This window comes from Hakea prostrata, chromosome 4 (genome assembly GCF_041222555.1).
Source record: "Hakea prostrata isolate BN-2017 chromosome 4, UWA_Hpros_2, whole genome shotgun sequence".
NCBI lineage: Eukaryota > Viridiplantae > Streptophyta > Magnoliopsida > Proteales > Proteaceae > Hakea > Hakea prostrata.
Window position 1 is genome coordinate 40,140,572 of NC_142603.1, and position 19,550 is coordinate 40,160,121.

Genomic DNA, 19,550 nt, shown 5'->3' on the forward strand with positions numbered 1-19,550 from the left:
ACACCGACCCTCATTAATCCTACCACTAATTCCATTTGTAGTTAGTATACCTTCCACCAATGATACCACCACTTCTACAACTTCTTCAATTCCTCCTTCCACATGCCCCTCACACATTCATCATAAACCATGTAGTTTAAAAGATCACTATTTGCCTTTGTGCCCAAACAAATTCGTTTTCAACTGTTGACCAAGGTACGCATCATCCCCTCGCATGTTACTTAAGTTACCATTAGTTTTCTCCTTCTCATTTATCTTTTCTCACAACTTTAACTGTCACTATTGAGCCTACCAGTTTTGCCCAAGCCATGAAACATAACGAGTGGCATGATGCAATGCAAATTGAGATTCCCTCTCTACCCGACAACAATACTTGGTCTCTTGTTCCATACCTCTTGGCAAGAAGGTATTGGATCCAAGTTATTTTTGAAAAGCAAAGGATGGGGCCGATGGTTCTATGGAGCGATGATACTCGTTTGGTTGCTAATGGATATACACATATTAAGGGCACTGATTACCATGATACATTTGCCCTTCTAGCAAAACTTTTTTTTGCATATGTTCTCCTTACCATTATAGTAGCTCATGGATGGCCAATTCATCAATTAGATGTCAAGAATGCATTTCTACATGGGGATCTTCTTGAGGAAGTATACATGACACCACCACATGAATATCATCAAAGGGAGAAATATTGTTTGCAATTTGCAGAAGTTGTTGTATGGACTCAAACAAGCATCTTGCAATTGGTTTTCCAAGTTATCAACTGCCCTACTTGGTTTTGATTTCACTCAATCTCAAGCTAATCACTCCTTGTTTGTTCTTCATCGACATTTTGCTTAAGTTTACATTCTAGTCTATGTTGATGACATCATCATAACAAACTTCGATGGTACTTTACTCCAAGCTATTAAAGCTTGTATCAATGAGAAATTTTCATATCAAAGATATTGGAATGTTAAAATACTTCCATGGCATAGAAGTTGCATGTTCTCATCAACGTCTTTACCTTTGACAAAGAAAGTATACTCTTAACATTCTCAATGATTGTGGCATGACTTGCACTTGACCCACAAATTTTCCAATGGAACAAAATCCAAAGCTTTCCAATTCCACATGCACCATATATTCTTTTTGATCCATCACCTATCGTTGCTTGGTTGGTCGCTTTATTTACCTCACTATCACTAGACTTGACATTGTCCCCACTATTACCATATTAGCTCACTTTATGCGTTAGCCAAGGCAACCACATAAGCATGATGCACATCATTTATTGAGGTAATTAAAAGGTACTCCTGGCCAAAACATCTTTCTTCATGCCCAACTAGATCTACATTTATGTGCTTTTTGTGCCTTTGATTGGGCTAGCCTATGGGCTATTGCATTCTCCTTGGTTCTAGTCCGATTTCTTGGAAAACTAAAAGCAATCTAACTATATCTTGTTCATCTACTAAAGCATAATATTGAGCCACAACAGTTGCTACTTGTAAAATCATGTGGCTTTCATACCTATTACAAGACCTCGATATACCATTAAAAATGCCCATCCTCCTAGTTTTTTATGAATGCACTAAGCACATTGAGATAGATTGTCATGTCGTTCATGATAAAATACAACAAGGTCTAATTAAACTACAAAAATCGCTTGTGCTGATCAACTCATGGATTTCTTTATCAAGTCCCTTAGTTGTGATCAATTTCAACGTCTAAAATTCAAGTTGGGCATTCGTGACCCACATGCTCCACCTTGAGGGGGAGTAATAGTTGTATTTTTTTTTTTGGGTCAAGAGTATTAGCTATAGTTACCATTGATCAAATATGCTCACCATATATCTTGTTTTTCATATTTGTTAACTCATATCTTGTATACTTTTTTGTATTCTCTATAGGAATGTTAGAATCAAATTTTAGATAAGTCAATAAAATTCTAGGAATTATCTGTTGAGCTATTATTCTCTTGCTTTCTATATATATTCATTTCATTATTAATGTAATTCATTCCATTTCATTCAAAGGAAATGTTAAAAAGTTCCATTCTTTACTTGGCATATTTCTCGAGTGGTCCCTTCTATGTTGAATTCTTTTATTCATTTTCTTATGTATAATGCTGACCTTTTTCTTCTTTGAATTGTATAGATTTGAAGGAGACATGATAAAACAAATTGTTAAAGATGTTTATGATAAATTGGACAAGAGACCCTTTAGTGAAAAAAACAACCTAGTTGGAGCCGAATATCGCATAACTGGAGTACTGAAGCTTTTAGATGTTGAATCTGACAATAGAAAAATTATTGGGATCTATGGCCTTGGAGGCATTGGCAAGACAACAATTGCTAAGGCTGTGTGTAATAAAATCTTCAATCACTTCGAAGGGTGTAGTTTTATTTCAAATGTTAGAGAAGCTTCTCAACAACATAATGGACTTATTGTTTTGCAAAACCAACTTTTACATGATACCTTGAAGTATGAAGGTAGAGATATTACTAGCGTGGATGCTGGGACTCAAGTGATCCAACAAAGGTTATGTTCCAAAAAAGTCCTTATTGTTATAGATGATGTGGATAAAGAAGATCAAGCAGAATGTTTTGTTGGGGACCGCAAATGGTTTGGTGTGGGAAGCAAAATCATTATCACAACCAGAGATAAGCATATTTTAGACTGTTGTAAATCAGATGCGAATTGTGAGCCACCACCAATGGAGTCAAATGATTCTCTTCAACTCTTTAGCCATCATGCATTCAAAAGCCACCAACCTCCAAATGATTATTTGGATTTGTCAAAAGATATGATAGAAACTACTGGAAGACTTCCCTTGGCACTTCAAGTTGTAGGCTCATCTTTATATTTAAAGGGAAAACCAGTGTGGGAAGACATGCTAAAGAAGCTACAGAAAGTTCCAAATAATGATATCATGGAGAGGTTAAGAATAAGTTTTGATGGATTAGATGATGATGAGAAACAAATGTTTCTTGATATTGCCTGTGTTTTCATTTACATGTATAAGGATCTTGTTTGTTATATATGGGAGGCTTGTGGCTTTCATCCTTTAGTAGGGCTTGATTCTCTTTGTAAAAAGTCTTTGGTAACGATTTGTGAAAAAGGTAAGCTAGGGATGCATGATCTTCTTCGGGATCTTGGAAGGAGTATTGTTTATCAAGAGAATGCCAATGAGCCAGGGAGGCGTACACGAATATGGGCTCAAGAGCATGTCCTGGATGTACTGCACACACAAGCGGTAGGTACAGAATAAACTTTTGGTCGTTTTTTTATGACGACCTTGTAAATTAAGTTTTTCATGGATTTTTCTCGGTTTAGCACAAGAGCATTTGATGGTCTCTCTCTCTCTCTCTCTTTCTGGTTTTTTTTGGGTATGTGTGTACAGGGAACAAGTAGTGTCAGAGGACTTAAAGTTGATCTCAGAAATATATCAGAGAATGAAGGCTTGACGAGCGAAGGATTTGTAGGAATGACTCGTTTAAAGTTACTCCAAATCGATTATACAAACTTCTCTTGGAACTTCACCCTTCCTTTTTCAGAATTAAGGTGGCTTAGTTGGAAAGGATGCTCTAACTACTTTAACCAGACTACTTTTTGTCCACGTAAATTGGTGGTTCTTGATCTATCTTATAGTAATATCACAGCGGATTGGAAGGGTTGGAGATGCATCAAGGTCTTGCATAAACTTTTTTCTTATATTTATGTTTATTTTCTAAAACTTCTCAAGTCTCTAAAAAAGAACCTTCTCAAGTTATATAGAGAAGTTAATATGATTTTTTTTTTATTTTTTATTTTTGCAGATGGCAACAAAGTTAAAGGTTCTAGATTTGTCATGTTGTGATCAACTATCTAAGACTCCTGATCTTTCAACAAATCAATTTTTGGAGGTTTTGCATCTTGAAGATTGTGATAATCTGCTTGAGATTGATGCATCCATTTGTTGTCTCACAAAGTTAGTCACATCAAACATTCAAAGGTGTGAGAAATTAAAGGATGCACCGAGTCAAATCAATAAGTTGACTAATCTCAGAGAACTCAATTTAGCAGGCAAAGCTACGACAAAGTTTGTAGAGAATTTGGATTGTATGACATCACTGGTAGACCTTAAAATAGCATTTTGGTATGAGCAGAGTACGGTGGATCTCTCAATTAAAATTTCTCAGATAACCGCTATGAAAAGCCTTCAATTGTTTTCGACTGGTTTGGTGAGCATTTCATGTCTTCCTCCAAGCCTGGCAAGGCTTTCTATTAAATTTTGCCACGCAATTCAAAGTATCTCAGATCTTCCCTCAAGTTTGACCAGCCTATGGCTCGGAAACTGCAAATCATTGGTAAGAGTATCAAGTACATCAAGAGGCTTGAGAAATTTAAAAACATTGGATGTATATGTCTGTGAAAGCCTAGAAGAAATTGAAGGTTTTGACGACAAATTGGACTCCCTGGAAGACTTCAGAATTGATACGTGCGAGTCATTGCTGAAGTTACCAAAGCTGAGGGGCTCAAAATATCTAAGGACTTTACGGGTTTCCAGAAACGACTTCATATCCGATTTTGAAGGTGAGCGATTGGACTCTCTGGAGGTGTTGGAAATAGAAACTTGCAAATCATTGAGAAGAATACCTTATCTACAATATTCAAAAAGGTTGAGGGAACTAAGAATCACAGGATGTCCTCAATTGTTAAAGATTGAGTGCCTTGGGGATTATGAATCATTACAAGAGTTGAAGATCTGTGATTGCCACCGTTGGATGAGAGGATTACTGAATCTTTCGAACTTACAGGTTGAAGAATTTAGATATTGATAAGCTGGATAACTTAACCGAAATTTCAGGCCTTGATAGATTGGGATCCTTGCGAAGATTGCGTATAGAAGAATGCAAGAATCTATTAGAGATTAATGGCATCAATGGATTGGAGAACTTAGAGGTGTTGAAAATCCGTCGCTGTAAAGCCTTGGAAAAATCACTAGCTGATTTGTCAAACGCCAAGACGTTAAAGCATCTTTCTATTGAAGGTCACGAGAATCTGGATGAGATTGAGGAATTGAATATCAGTTGCTGTGAATTCTTAGAGCATCTGGAGATTAGTAGATTCAATCACTTGAAAAGATTACCCGATGTGTCTCTCTTCAAAAAGTTGGGTTATCTTCATATTGAAGGCTGCAACAATCTAACCGAGATTCATGGAGTTGACAGATTGGAGTCCTTACAAAGTTTGCATATAGGTGGCTTTGAGTCCTTAGAAAGCTTACCGGATTTGTCAAATTTGAAAAGGTTGGAGCAGCTACATATTGAAGGTTGTAAGATTCTATCCGAGATTCACGGAGTTGACGGATTGGAGTCCTTATCTAATTTGTATATAGGTGGTTGTGAGTCCTTAAAAAGCTTAACGGATCTGTCAAAATTGAAGAGGTTAGAGGAACTACATATTGAAGGCTGCAACGATCTAACCAAGATTCATGGAATTGACAGATTGGAGTCCTTATCTGGTTTGTGTATAAGTTGGTGTGAGTCCTTAGAAAGCTTACCCGATCTGTCAAATTTGAGAGAGTTGGAGCAGCTACATATTGGAGGCTGCAACAATCTTACCGAGATTCACGGAGTTGACGGATTGGAGTTCTTATCTAATTTGCATATAGGTGGCTGTGAGTCCTTAAAAAGCTTATCGGATTTGTCAAATTTGAAAAGGTTGGAGCAGCTACATATTGAAGGTTGTAAGATTCTATTCAAGATTCACGGAGTTGACAGATTGGAATCCTTATCTAATTTGCACATAGGTGGTTGTGAGTCCTTAAAAATCTTATCGGATTTGTCAAATTTGAAAAGGTTGGAGGAACTACATATTGAAGGTTGTAAGATTCTAACCGAGATTCACGGAATTGACGGATTGGAGTCCTTACACGGTTTGCTTGTAAGTGGCTGTGAGTCCATAGAAAGCTTACTGGATTTGTCAACATTGAAGAGGTTAAAGGAACTATATATTGAAGGCTGCAGCGATCTAACGGAGATTCATGGAATTGACGGATTGGAGTCCTTATCTTATTTCCGTATAAATTGCTGTGAGTCCTTAGAAAGTTTACCCGATCTGTCAAATTTGAGAGAGTTGGAGCAGCTACATATTGGAGGCTGCAACAATCTAACCGAGATTAATGGAGTTGACCGACTGGAGTCCTTATCTAATTTGCATATAGGTGGTTGTGAGTCCTTAAAAAGCTTATTGGATTTGTCAAATTTGAAAAGGTTGGAGGAACTACATATTGAAGGTTGTAAGATTCTGACTGAGATTCACGGAATTGAAGGATTGGAGTCATTACACGGTTTGCTTGTAAGTGGCTGTGAGTCCATAGAAAGCTTACCGGATCTGTCAACATTGAAGAGGTTAAAGGAACTACATATTGAAGGCTGCAGCGATCTAACGGAGATTCATGGAATTGACGGATTGGAGTCCTTATCTTATTTCCGTATAAGTTGTTGTGAGTCCTTAGAAAACTTACCCGATCTGTCAAATTTGAGAGAGTTGGAGCAGCTACATATTGGAGGCTGCAACAATCTAATCGAGATTAACGGATTTGATGGATTGGAGTCCTTATCTAATATGCATATAGGTGGTTGTGAGTCCTTAAAAAGCTTATTGGATTTGTCAAATTTGAAAAGTTTGGAGCAGCTACATATTGAAGGTTGTAAGATTCTATCTGAGATTCACGGAGTTGACGGATTGGAATCCTTATCTAATTTGCATATAGGTGGTTGTGAGTCCTTAAAAATCTTATCGGATTTGTCAAATTTGAAAAGGTTGGAGGAACTACATATTGAAGGTTGTAAGATTCTAACCGAGATTCATGGAATTGACGGATTGGAGTCCTTACATGGTTTGCTTGTAAGTGGCTGTGAGTCTATAGAAAGCTTACCGGATTTGTCAAATCTGAAAAGCTTGGTGTGGCTATATATTAAAGGTTGTAAGATTTTATCCGAGATTCACAGAGTTGACAAATTGGAGTCCTTATCTAATTTGCATATAAGTGGCTGTGAGTCCTTAGAAAGCTTACCGGATTTATCAAATTTGAAAAGCTTGGCATGGCTATATATTGAAGGTTGTAAGATTCTATCCGAGATTCATGGAGTTGATAGATTGGAGTCCTTACATAGTTTGCATTTAAGTGGCTGTGAGTCCTTAAAAAGCTTAACGGATCTGTCAAAATTGATAGGTTGAAGTGGCGACATATTGAAGGTTGTAAGATTCTAACAGAGATTCATGGAGTTGATAGTTAGGGATTCTTGACAGATTTGGAAATTGTTGAATGCGAGTCCTTAACAAGATTACCAGATCTGTCTAGCCTTGAAAGGTTGGAATCTCTAAATGTTAGAGACTGCGGGAATCTTATAGAGATTCAGGAATTTGAGACATTGGAATCCTTGATGTAGTTGGCCATAGTTGGGTGTGAATCCTTGCGAGTATCACCGGATTTGTCAAAGTTCAAAGGGTTGATGGCATTAAGTATTGACGGCTGTAAGTATCTTACCATGATTCAGAGTGTTGACAAGTTGGAATCCCTGGAGAGTTTGCAAATTATTGGGAATGACTCCTTGGAAATATTTCCTGATCTATCAAACATGAAAAAGTTGACCAAATTATATATTGAAGGCTATAAGAATCTTACCGAGATCCAGGGAGTTGACACATTGGAATCCTTGACATATTTGAGCATAACTGGGTGTGAGTCCTTGGAAATATCACCTGATCTTTCTAAGTTGAAAAACTTAGAGACACTGATTGCCAAGGAGTGCAGGAAGCTGACTGCGATTCAAGCTGGTCATAATCCATTGGGATCTTTGATAGAGTTGGATGTTAGGGGTGTATATCCTTGGAAGAATTACCAAATTGTGTAAAGTCAAACGAATTGAAGAAACTAAATGGTGTGCCTTGCACAGACCTAACTGATAATGATCGAATAAAACTCTTGATTGATGGTGGGTGCTTAAAGTTCCAACTGGCTTTGTCATGAAAAATTTGTTCAAGGTACGTTTGCCTCTGTCTCTACAAAATCTGGCTTCATCTGCTTTTAAATTGATTTGTGTATTCTGTAGATTTTTTTTTCTCTCCCATTCTTGAGAATCGGTTCTAAGACCCAAATGAGTTCTTCTGTGGAAAAACACCATAGAGAAGTACACATTAGCATTCCGTGAATGGCATTGCTGTTATGTTTTTTGGTTGTTCAGACTTCAAAATGGCTAATGAATTTGGAATTTTAGTTCAATAACGTGTAGTCTTTTCCAGACTCACTCTCTGTTTTTAGTATGACTGGTAGGCACATTTTAAACCATTTCAATATGATGATAGTTATGACAGGTGTTTTTGGCAGGAATATATGGGACCCCAAGTAGAAAATCTCTTGCTTTTCTGTGGAAAATTTGGAGTTGAAGATGTATTATAAACAGTGCTGAACTCATTAAAGAAAGAATGACAAGAAAAATCTCATAAAATTGCCAAGTGTATGTTACATTTTGCAGGGAAATCAACTGTTATCAACGTTACTATTTAGTTTTGTCCTCTACCTGTCTTCTTGCAAGACCTGCTTTTCTCATTGTTCAAATGAACAGCTGTTAAAGGTAGACTCTTCTCAACACAGTTTACTATTTTTTTGTAAAAAAAGAAAAAGAAATCAGTTTGAGATTATGGACTCAAATGAGAATGGAACTTCCTTAATGTTCATGTAGGTTTTGAATCAAACTGCCAGGAGAAATAAGAAATCAGAAATCAGAAAGCACTTGAAGTTGGAGTATGCCTGGAGAAACTTTATCTTACAAAAATGCACCATAACACGAAGGTAGTGTCAAGTGACCAAATTGAAGGAAGAAATAACAAATGAAAGAAAAATGATGAGTTGCTGGATAAAGAAATGAAAAGTTGTCAAAAAAAAAGAAACTGGATGATGCTAGAGATGGAAGAAAACTGCGTAGACTTTTAATAGTATGGCATATGCAATCATAATTTTAAAGATTTACACTACTCATGACTAATAACTCACTGTATACAATTTATTCTGTTATGATAAACACTATTAATTTTTACATCTCTATGATTGCTATTGCAATTCTTGTCTAACGAATTGTGATTGATGCTTCATTTAACCAACAGGTTATTGAAGTGGCTGTACAAGTTGTCTAATACTCCTCTCCCTTATTTTACAGGTAATCCTTTTCTCCAAATTTCACAGGTCTCTCCCTCCCCCTAGTGGCATTCAATTGGATGTGATGGATCCAAATTGGAGCAGTCCTATAGTTTCATTAATGTGGTTAAGAGAAATCAAAGAATTATTGATTTCTATGTTATTTGTTGTATATTATGTTCACTTCAAACAATGCGGTTCCAGATTTGAGACCCTAAGTAGGTAGAAGACACTAGTTTTCCATGTTATATTTTTGTTCTTATATATTGACGTTCATTCGCCAGGTTGATCATGTGTAGGCCTCTGTTTCAGTTTCTACATGTCATTATGCTAATAAGAGTTGGGGTTGGTGGTAGAAAATATGAATTGAAAGGCATTTTTTTGGTTTGTGGCTATCCAAAATGTTGTTGGAAGAAATTTTCATCTTCTAAATATTTCTTTTCATGAAAAATACATTATCATTACTTTGCAAAAATCAATGTTACAGAGCAAGGACTCTACCTGGGAAATATATTCAACTGCAAAGTTGCTCGCTCAAGGCCTGACTCTCTGCTTTTCTTTCAGCAAAGGTTAAATTATACACCTTGGATATAATTTGGATGAAATATAGAGGCTGCTGTAACTCTATTCAAGCTTTGAATTTCATATTTCTGAGCCATCAAAATCTGTTAGACTAATTTTCTAAGGTCCCTAACATAAATCCAAAGGGTACTCGATTCCCAGTGCATGTGATCCATGATTTTTCAGTTTGCATAAACATGACTTTGTTACATTTAACGATGAATGACTAATTTGGTTTGTGAATTTTAGGTGTATGGCCTATCTAGGGAAGTTTTCTTTTGTAAGGGATGACAATGTGGATTGAGTTGCAACACCAGTAAGAGCCTTAGCTTGAATGTTGGGCAGTCCATCTCTTTTGGTCTTGTTATAAGGCTCTTCTGATTACTGGGAAAGCAATGGTTTTGAAGAAGTTAATGCATATCAACAAAGTGGACACAGAAGATTTTTGAGTAAGTGATAAGGTTGGGTTAGATTGAGAGTAACTCGGGTTTTAGTCCCTTTGTAGTGCAAGTAATGGGGGGAATCTTTTTTTCAGGGCTAGATGATCATGATTCTGATACCAAGCACAACTTCTGATGGTGATTGTTATCACTAACTCATGGCAATTTTTATCACACCATGACAACTGAGAGCTGTTGTATATAGCCTGCATTAATATATGCCTCCTCTTCCATGCTCTCATCATCTTTACTTGGAGGTACTTTTTCTTTTTTCTTTTACTTTATTTTCTTTTTCAAAAATTTTAGAACCCATAGCCCTGTCTCTCTCTAAGGCCAACCCTCTTTGCATCCTTTTCTCTATGACTTATCACAAATCGCGAGAGATGATGCTCCATTGGCACTTGGTTTTCTTAACAATGGAAATCTTATTTCCTCTTCTTATAATGTTTATCAGCGAACGAATTGGATCGATGTTTCTTGTGCCAGTTTTCTCAGATATGGTGTGGTCATTGGGAATCATCAGATTCCATTGATGCCATCAGGATCTCAATTGGCATTGGCTATTATCCTATCATGCATTTTATTGGTAAGCCATTAACCAACTGAGCAACATCAAGAACAAGTTGGTGTTCATGGTTGCACCTATTGTTTGGTGGTTTTGATTAACAGAATAAATAAGGTTTCTATTGTGTTCTTATTCATGCATGTTTACAGGTCTGATGCTTTCCTGGCTCTGGCCAAAAACTGTTTGACTGGTTAATATCTGTTTTGGTTATCACTTGTTAATGTATTTGGGACTCTCAGATATAAAAAACTGTTTAATCAATTGAAGGTAACTCCTGCTACTTTGATTTTCTACTGCTTTTATATTCTGCCTCCTTGGTGAAAACCATCTAGGAGTGATTGGTTACCAAACACCCCTGTTCAGCTTAATATTTTTGAAAAGATTACGCAATTAAAAGTTGAGTATTATACATACTAAAAAATTGCAAGAATTTAAATGAGATTGTTGGTGTTGAACTAGTTGGAATCCTTATCGTCTTTTTAGTTAAAAGATCAATGGTATTAAAAGATTAAAAAGATGTTATAGGAAATGTACAAGCACTGCCATCAGCAACTACAAAACAAACACAAAAAATCTAGGTGGGAAACCAGAACCTAGGCAAGCCCAATGCATCCTTTTCTGATTCAAACAACCAAACTCGTTTGCTACCTCAAAACCCCTCATAACAGCTGCAACTTTTCCATTAAAGCTGGTTCTCCAAACCAATAAAGAGGCAGAACACATGCACAATGTGTGCATTTCCCTCTCTAAATACACCACCTGAACCTGCACTTCCCCGATTACATTTTGAGCTTCCATCTTTTCAATCTTGATCCACCCTAGCAAGGTTTGCACCAACAGGTAGCTCTTCGGGTCTCCTCATGTTATCTGGATGCAACACCAGTGCAAGACAATAAGTGAGCATGAGATCATGCACAGGCAATGGTCTCCCTTTTAACAAGAAACTACCACCCTTTATTTCATTTACCACAGTCCTGAGCACCCAACTACTCTCGCCCATTCTTTCCCTCATGCCGCCAATTATTACGTCATAACCAAACATAATAGGAAACAAGAATGAAACCCTAAGCAAAACACTATGTGGAGAGGACTTCATATTCCTTGATTTCCACAAACCACATTGCTCATCAAATGAGATACCTAAGGAATATTAAAACAACCCCTTCCATATTTCTTGAGAGTTAAGGCACACCACAAAAACATAAGAAAATTCCTCTCCCTCTTTGTGGCATAATTCAGATTGAGAAGCTAGGCAAATACCTCTCTTTTGTACCTAATCGCCCAATGGTTGGAATCCATATGGGTCTTTAGAATGATTACCGGATCCATTAAACTTGAGAATGTTGAATGGGCTACGTACTGAAGGTTGTGTGATTCTAACCAAGATTCATGGAGTTGACAGATTGGGATTCTTGACATGTTTCAGCATTATAGGATGCGAGACCTTAAGAAGATTACAAGATCTGATAGCCTTAAAAAGTTACAAAATCTTTAGATTAGGAAGTGCAGGAATCTTAGCAAGAATCAGGGTGTTGGCACATTGGAATCCTTGGAGGAGTTGGACATAACTGAGTGTGAGTCATTGAAAATATTACCAAATTTGTCAAACATAGAAAACTTATAGAGGTTGAAAGCTAAGCACTGCAAGAAGCTAACTGAAATTCAAGTTGGCAATAATCAAGTGGAAGTATTGGATGTTAGGTTGATATATCCTTGGAAACAATTACTAGATCTTACAAAGTCAAAGAAATCATTGGAACTAAATGTTTCTTACATGGCCTAACTGATATGGATCCAAAAAAGCTCTTGATTGATGTTGGGTGCTCAAAGTCACAAATGGCTTTGTCTTGACAAGTTTATTCATTCTGCCACTATTTCAAATGAACCTGACTTTATTGCATTTAAACTGAGTAGATCTATGAATTCTATAGTTTTTTTCTTTGAATTGGCTCTAAAACTCAACAAGTTCTTCTGTGAAGAACCACTGTGGAAAAGAAGTACACAGCAAACTTTAGATTTGAATGGCATTTCCATTATTTCTTTTTTTGTTGTTCAGACATCAAACTGGTTAAAGAATTTTGATTTTTCAATTACGAAACTTTTTTCTTTCTTTCTTTCCTTTAGCCTTTGGGCTTCTGTGAAGGTTTTGGACATTTGAGTAACTAATGCTATTGCAATTACGCATGGTTCCCATTTTTGGTATTACGGTTTCAAGTGATTTCCTGATCCCCTTCCAAAGCTTCTGCTCTACAGAGCAATTATTTGCACTCCATTGTAGAATGACTTTTAACACGAGAATCCTGGAACAAATACACCATTCCTCAAAGCTTCTCCTATGACATTAACCATGGAAAATGGGCATGGTATCCTTATGTTCCTAGGTGATCATGGTTATGAAATTTAATGACCAATATTCCTAAGTTCTTTAAATCTCAAGTTTCAGTGGATCAACTCCCAATGTTCATACATCATTATTATAGTAATTCCGTTGGAGTTCATAAAGTTTCCTAGCTTAGCAATTAACATGTATGATCAAGCCTTATACAGCTTTTGTCTATGTATGTGCTTCTTGACACCAGTTTTTGTACAAGTGCTTCTCTCATGCTAGAATCTATTTGCTGATGAAGAATTGAAGCATGAGTGTGTTTTCATTCATTTGTGCTCCCTGCCGGGGCTGCCCCCAACAACACCATAAATTCATTTCAGATTTAGCATATCATCCTTCGGTACAACCTTTTGGGCCTTGGTATGGTCATGAGAGGAATGAGCATATTAATGAGCATATCTGATTTTACACCCTTTTTTGGGTGGAATAGAGACATGCTTTTTCTAGGCACAAACATGAATTTTGTTTTATCAAGATGGTTAGTCTTTTAGTGGATTCATGAATATATCTGTAGAACCAATCAGACCACAGCACCGAGTTTCAGCATGGCTCCACCATAGGAAACGGCACATCTTCTGCTCAAGTTTCCTGAGGATAATGGTAGAGATATAAAACACATTCATCCAGTAGCTTATAATGCCCATAATCACCAATTGAAGCAAGGTAAGTCTGCCAGCATATGCAAGAGACCAAGCATAGAAAGTGACAAGTTTAGAATTCACCTTCTCCAGAAGTACATCAAAATTTAAGATGTGTAGTCTTTTAGAAGACAACAGCAACCCCAAATAACCAAAAGGAAAAGCCCTCATTAACATTTAATAAGGAGCTCAATTCCAATCTCAGCTCAACAGTGCAGTTAACAAAATAAATTGAAAGACTTCCCATGATTAATGTAGGATTTAAGATGTGTAGTCTTTTAGAAGATAAGAGCACCCCCAAATAACCAAAAGGAAAAAACCTTATTAACATTCAATAAGGATCTCAATTCTGATCTCAGCTCAACAGTGCAGTCAACAAAATAAATTGAAGACTTCTGTAGAAGGGAGTCTAGCACAGCAATCAAAGAGTTGTTTGCATGTCCAAACACAAACAAATCGTCCACAAAACATACCAACGTGATCTATGGGGCTTAACAAAAGAGATGATAACCGAAAGGATCACTATGTTAACCAATCCAAGCCAGTAGTTCTCTTAATATTGTTTTCTTTACTTTTCCCCCTCCCCCCCCCCTTTTTCCAGCTGAAGGAATTTGGAATTTAGTTCAATAATATGTAATCTTTTTCAGACTGACTCTCTGTTTATAACATGACTGGTTGACACATATTTTGAACTACTTCAATAAAAGATAGTTATGACAAGTGTGTTTGGCAGGAATTAAATGGGACCTCAAGTAGAAAATCTGTTGCCTTTCTGTGGAAGATTTGGAGCTGCAGAGTGAGGTAGGAGAATTGACAAAAAGTCTTGAAGAAAAAGAATGAAAATAAGAAGTTATCCTTAATACAGTCCCTTTTTAATATGTTAATGCAACTTGAGGTAGGAAAAAGTCCAGCAGCTTAATTTATAGAGCATTTCTCAATTCATGCATATATAATGTGGTCATGGCCCTCTTTTTTCTTTTCTTTTTTCCCTCTGTTGTTTATACATTGCTTATTAATGAATGTTCAAGAATTTATGATCTATTTCACAAATCAAAGTGTGCCAATATTTGAAATCTCTATGTGTGCTACACAAACATCGTAGGATATATCTTCGTAGTATGCTTTGAGAGAATTTAAGATTTGCCGCTCAAAGAGAGAAATGACATAAGGAAACTTCCTTAATGTTCATGTACGTATTGAATCCAACTGTTAGGAGAAATAAGAAATGACAAAGCACTTGGAGTTGAAGCCCAGAGAACTTTGTCTAACAAAAATGCACCATAACGTGAAGTTGGAGACTGTCAAGTGGCCGAGTTGAAGGAAGAAATTATAAAAGAAAGAAAAAGATGAAGAGTTGCAGAATAAAGAAACCAAATGAAGGAAGAGTTGTTTGAAGAAAGAAATTGGATGAAGCAAGAGATGGAAGAAAGCTGCAGAGGTTTTTAACAGTATGCATACCAAACAGTGGGTTCAGTTAATTTTGTAAATATGAACGATATTTAATTTCTACATTTCAATTTCTGATCGACGGTTCACTTCACCAACAGGTTAATGAAGTGACTGCACACGTTGTCGTGTACTTATCTGTCTTATTTTATAGGTAATCTTTTCTTTTCTAAATTTTACATTTGAGCAGTCCCACAGTTTCACAGATGCTGTTGAGAGATATTGTCTTCTTTTCTTCCTCTTGATTGAGCAATAATGGATTTGTGTCTCATTTGTTGCAAGTTACATTCTTTGACGCACTGTGGTTCCAGATTTGAGACCCTAAGTAGGTAGAACTTGAGATGACACTAGTGTTGGAGGCTGTTAGGAACCTGGGAGTATGCCATGTGGAGGGGAGAGAATGGGATTATAACTACCAACTACTTTTTTTTTTTTTTTGGGGGGGGGGGAATATGTGAGAAGAGGCATAAGATGTTTTATGCAAGTTTTGGGCAGGCTTTGGCCGAGGACACTGTGAGGTGTAGGGGGTGACTAGCACCATCAAAACCAGGTCTATCTTTAGTTTCTTGCTGTAATTCTTTTTCAAGTAATTCCAATATTAATCTAGTAATGCATCCTATTAGTATTTCTTCTGTTTGATTCCTCAAATTGGATTTGTGTAGGCCTCTGTTCCAGTTTCTACATTTCAGTATGCTGATAAAGATGGGATTGGTAGTAGAAAATAAGAATGGAAATGCTTCTACTTTGGTACGTTGCTTCAATGAATAATGGAGCAGAGTATGGCTGAAAAACAATTTGTTCTTACATTTGATTCCCTCTAAATTGTATCTTGATAGCCATCCAAATGTTGTTGGATCAAATTTTCATTTTCTCAATATTTCTTTTTCATAAAAAATGCATTTTGATTACTTTGCAAAAATATTAGTTACAGAGCAAGGATACTACCAGGGTAATTTATTCAACTGCAGAGTTGCTCACCCAAGGCCTAACTCCCTGCTTTTCTTTCAATGAAGGTTAAATTATACACCTTGGATATGATTCTGATGAATTATAGAGGCTACTGTAACTTTGTTAGACTAATCCTTCTAAGGTACCTAAGACAAATCCCAATGCATGTGATCCATGATTTTCAGTTTGCATAAACATGATTGTGTTACATGTAATGGTGAATGACTAATTTGTTTTGCAATTTTTAGGTGTATGGCCGAACTTGGGAAGCTGTTTTATGTAAGGAATGACAAGGTGGTCTGAGTTTCAAGACTAGCAAGAGCCTCAACTAAAATGTTAGGCAAAGGGATAGATTGTGAAAAAAGGTAAGGAATCAAGTTGGGAGATTGGGAGTAACTTGGGCTGTAGTCTCTTGATAGTGCTAGTAATAGTGGGAAATCTATTTTTCAGAGCTGGATGATCATGGTTTGGATTTCAAGCAACTATTGTTTGTGATTGTTAATTAACTCATGGCCCTTTGTAATCACACCATAGACAACTAAGTTATTGTATATAGCCTGCCTTAATATATGGCTCCTCTTCTATGCTCTCGTCTTCTTTGCTTGCAGGTGCTTTTTCTTTTTGCGTTTATTTGATTTTCTTTACTGAAAACTTTGAGAAGACATATAGCCCTGTCCATCTCCAAGGCCAACCCTCTTTTGCATCCTTTTCTCTGAGATCTATCACAAATTAGGAGAGATGGTGCTTTGTGGCATTTTTATTTTTTTAACAATTCCTCTACTTGTAATGTTTATATGGGCTAACGGATCTGATGTTTCTTGTAATAGTTTTTTGATATGGTATGGTCATCAGGAATCGCAGATTCCATCAATAGCACAAGGAAGTCAATTGGTGTTGGATATTGTTCTATCATGCATTTTGTTGGGAAGCCATCAACCAACTTAGCAAGATCAAGAACAAGTAGGTGTTCCTGGTTGAACCTATTTTTTTGGTGGTTTTGATTAACAGAATAAATAAGGTTTCTTTTGTTCTTTGTTTCATGTTTTTTCACAGGTCTACCACTTTCTTGGTGTGGAGTCCTCCCATAAAGTGACAAATAATCATCAAAAATGTGGAAAATGAGATTTCGCTCACAGCCACTATATTTGACAAAGTGAAAGGGAGGAAATCTCTCTCTCTCTCTCTCTCTCTCTCTCTCTCTCTCTCGATCTCTCTCGATCTCTCTAAATCTCATATGGGTGACAAACCCTTAATGAGGATGGCACCTCCTTTGACAAAATGACAAAGGAGATAAGAAACGTCCATTTTCTCTGTTTAACATCCCCCTCTCCATCTATAAATAGGGGTGGGAGGGGGGTTGCTTAAGGAGAGAGGAATAAGGGGGCAAGAGTACTCATTAAGTTCAGAGTTCTGAGAGCTGTGTGAAGTGCTTTCTATGTTGGAGTAGTGGGTTTGAAACTCTTCAAGGGTTGAGAGTGTAAGTTGAGAGAGGAGTGTAAGTTGAGAGAGGGTGTACAAGGGTATCTAATTTTGGATACAGGATTAGGTTTGGTTATAAATCCAAGTATTGTACTAGTATTGTATATCAACTTTTTCATAGTGAAAAGTCTCATTATGCCCGTGGATGTAGGCAAAGCCAAACCACGTATATTGTTGTGTCTGTGTTTCTTTTGTGATTATTTGGTTTGTTATCTTTCATGTGTGTCCCATACAAGTATTGTTCACGTGAGCCTCACACAGGCTTTACTCCCCTGGTACTTATTCATGAAGTTTTTCTCTGTCAATCTTTTACATAGGTGGGAAAAGAGTGAACAGTCTATCAGTATTTTTTTCCCAACACTTGGCTCTGATCTAAGCTTTTGAATGGACTCATGTCTGTTTTGTTTATCACTTGTTACCATATTTGGGACTCGAGATATAAAAAAGTGTTTAAACAATCAAAGGTAACTCCTTCTACTATACCTTGTACAGCTTTCTATTGGCAAAAAGCTCTAATACTCTACCCCCACTAGCCTTGGTGAAAACCCATCTTGGAATGGCTGGTCACCAAGCATCCCTGTACTAAATATTTTTTAACCTCAATGGCCTGTAGTGGCTGGCCCAGCACTTACATTTGCAGGTTAGAGACTATTGTGTGGTGTTTTTGTTTTGTGAAAGATGTTAGGTGCTTGAATCAAAAGACTGGTTTTGTTAATCATGGAGATCTATTTGCAGCCGTTGTAGCTGGATTTTGGAAGCGGTGTTTCAGGATGTGGATGTGGGAAGGTAATCTCTTATGATCCAAAACCAGCTGCCCTAATTTAGCGGATTTCTACTAGAAGCTAGATTACCATGGCCTTACTATCCAAGCTCCAGTTTATTTGTGGATAGTGACTTCCTTTGATGCTCTGTGTTATTAGTTGTGTTGTCTTGGCCTTATAACTGGGCAACATGCCTGGTTGTATACCCAAAAGTTCCATGTAGTACCTACATTTCTTAATACCATCTATTTTGTTTTATCCATAAAGAAAGTTGAGTAGAAGAGGGACACTGACTAGAATGAATGGATTAGGAAGGAATTAAGATGAAGAAATAGAAGAGTGAATAGAGTTGCTAGTCCATCTGTGATTCCTACTGAAATCTCACAAGGCAGCCTCCTGAGAATCTCACCAGGTGGTATGGTACTACAATTTTCTCACAACATAAAACTTTACTAGCAAAATCATGGGTATGGCCTGTGGCCTTTTCACATTTTTTGGGGCTCACAAAACACCCAATTGATTTAGACTTCTCCAGGACTAATTGAAAACATGGCCGATTGGATAAAGATTGTTTGCTGTACAGATCGTCTACAATGGTTAGCAATGCAGCACCATAAACTAACATGTACACCGGTACCCAATTTAATGGCTGAAATTAATTAAAATGGATTCAATTAAGGTTTTTTCAGTTAAAAATGGATTCAATTAAGTTAGAAGACCCTAAAGTTAGACCCCTCTAACATATATCTAACTGTAGAGTTGAACCCGGACCACTTGAGATCAATCAATTTCTCTCTCCTCCCTTTATCTCCCCATTAGTACATCTAAGGGAGGGTTTTAGGGTTCTGTGACTCTTTGTGTAGGGGAACCGAGGGGTTTGTAGTCTCTCTCATCCCTTCCCTCCGCAAGGATCCTCACTAGGAGTTGGTCAGATATTCTGCTCTAGCACAACAAATCAGACCATGTTAGATTGTGATGAACATAGAAAGTAAAGATGATCCAACCAGGTTGAGCCGGAATCAGTCTAGTCAGTGCGGAAGCGATTGGTTCTCACCAAACCAAACGGTGCAGACAAACAATCTGAGGAATATGATCACTAAGGAAGGAAACCTGTTCCCGATAAACTCAGGATAGGGTGATCGTGTTTAAATGGGAAACCA

The 19,550-nt window shown here is 37.0% G+C and overlaps 2 protein-coding genes across 4 annotated transcripts in view; both read left to right on the forward strand.

The window, feature by feature from the left end:
• Positions 1-7,886, forward strand: part of LOC149018872 (uncharacterized) — a 47,143-nt gene extending 39,257 nt beyond the window's left edge. Inside the window, exons 6-11 of the mRNA XM_089154000.1 lie at positions 2,140-3,238; positions 3,386-3,673; positions 3,801-4,063; positions 4,133-4,731; positions 4,832-6,933; positions 7,422-7,886. Coding sequence (XP_089010126.1) covers positions 2,140-3,238; positions 3,386-3,673; positions 3,801-4,063; positions 4,133-4,731; positions 4,832-6,933; positions 7,422-7,886 — 4,816 coding nt within the window. The remainder of the gene's footprint in view (positions 1-2,139; positions 3,239-3,385; positions 3,674-3,800; positions 4,064-4,132; positions 4,732-4,831; positions 6,934-7,421) is intronic.
• A 2,804-nt stretch (positions 7,887-10,690) lies between these two features.
• LOC149018874 (uncharacterized) lies at positions 10,691-16,490 on the forward strand. Of its 3 annotated transcripts, XM_089154443.1 has the most exons (5): positions 10,691-10,753; positions 14,490-14,557; positions 15,865-15,949; positions 16,128-16,215; positions 16,399-16,490. In XM_089154443.1, exons 1-5 carry the CDS (start codon positions 10,700-10,702, stop codon positions 16,431-16,433), a joined length of 330 nt encoding a protein of 109 aa, XP_089010569.1. In that variant the 5' UTR covers positions 10,691-10,699; the 3' UTR covers positions 16,434-16,490. The 3 variants fall into 3 exon arrangements, 1 of the variants encoding a protein (XP_089010569.1); XR_016173197.1 differs by lacking the exon at positions 10,691-10,753 and having other exon boundaries at positions 14,350-14,557; positions 15,865-15,979; XR_016173198.1 differs by lacking the exon at positions 10,691-10,753 and having other exon boundaries at positions 14,350-14,557; positions 15,865-15,979; positions 16,134-16,215.
• Positions 16,491-19,550: the final 3,060 nt, after the last annotated feature.

Bases quoted from the DNA above. Each gene is read 5' to 3' on its own strand.
- LOC149018874 (XM_089154443.1), top strand. From the start codon at position 10,700: ATGCCATCAGGATCTCAATTGGCATTGGCTATTATCCTATCATGCATT. The intron at 10,754-14,489 runs GTAAGCCATTAA...TGTGTTTGGCAG, and splicing joins TCCTATCATGCATTTTATTG to GAATTAAATGGGACCTCAAG. The intron at 15,950-16,127 runs GTACGTTGCTTC...CAAAAATATTAG, and splicing joins ATGGAAATGCTTCTACTTTG to TTACAGAGCAAGGATACTAC.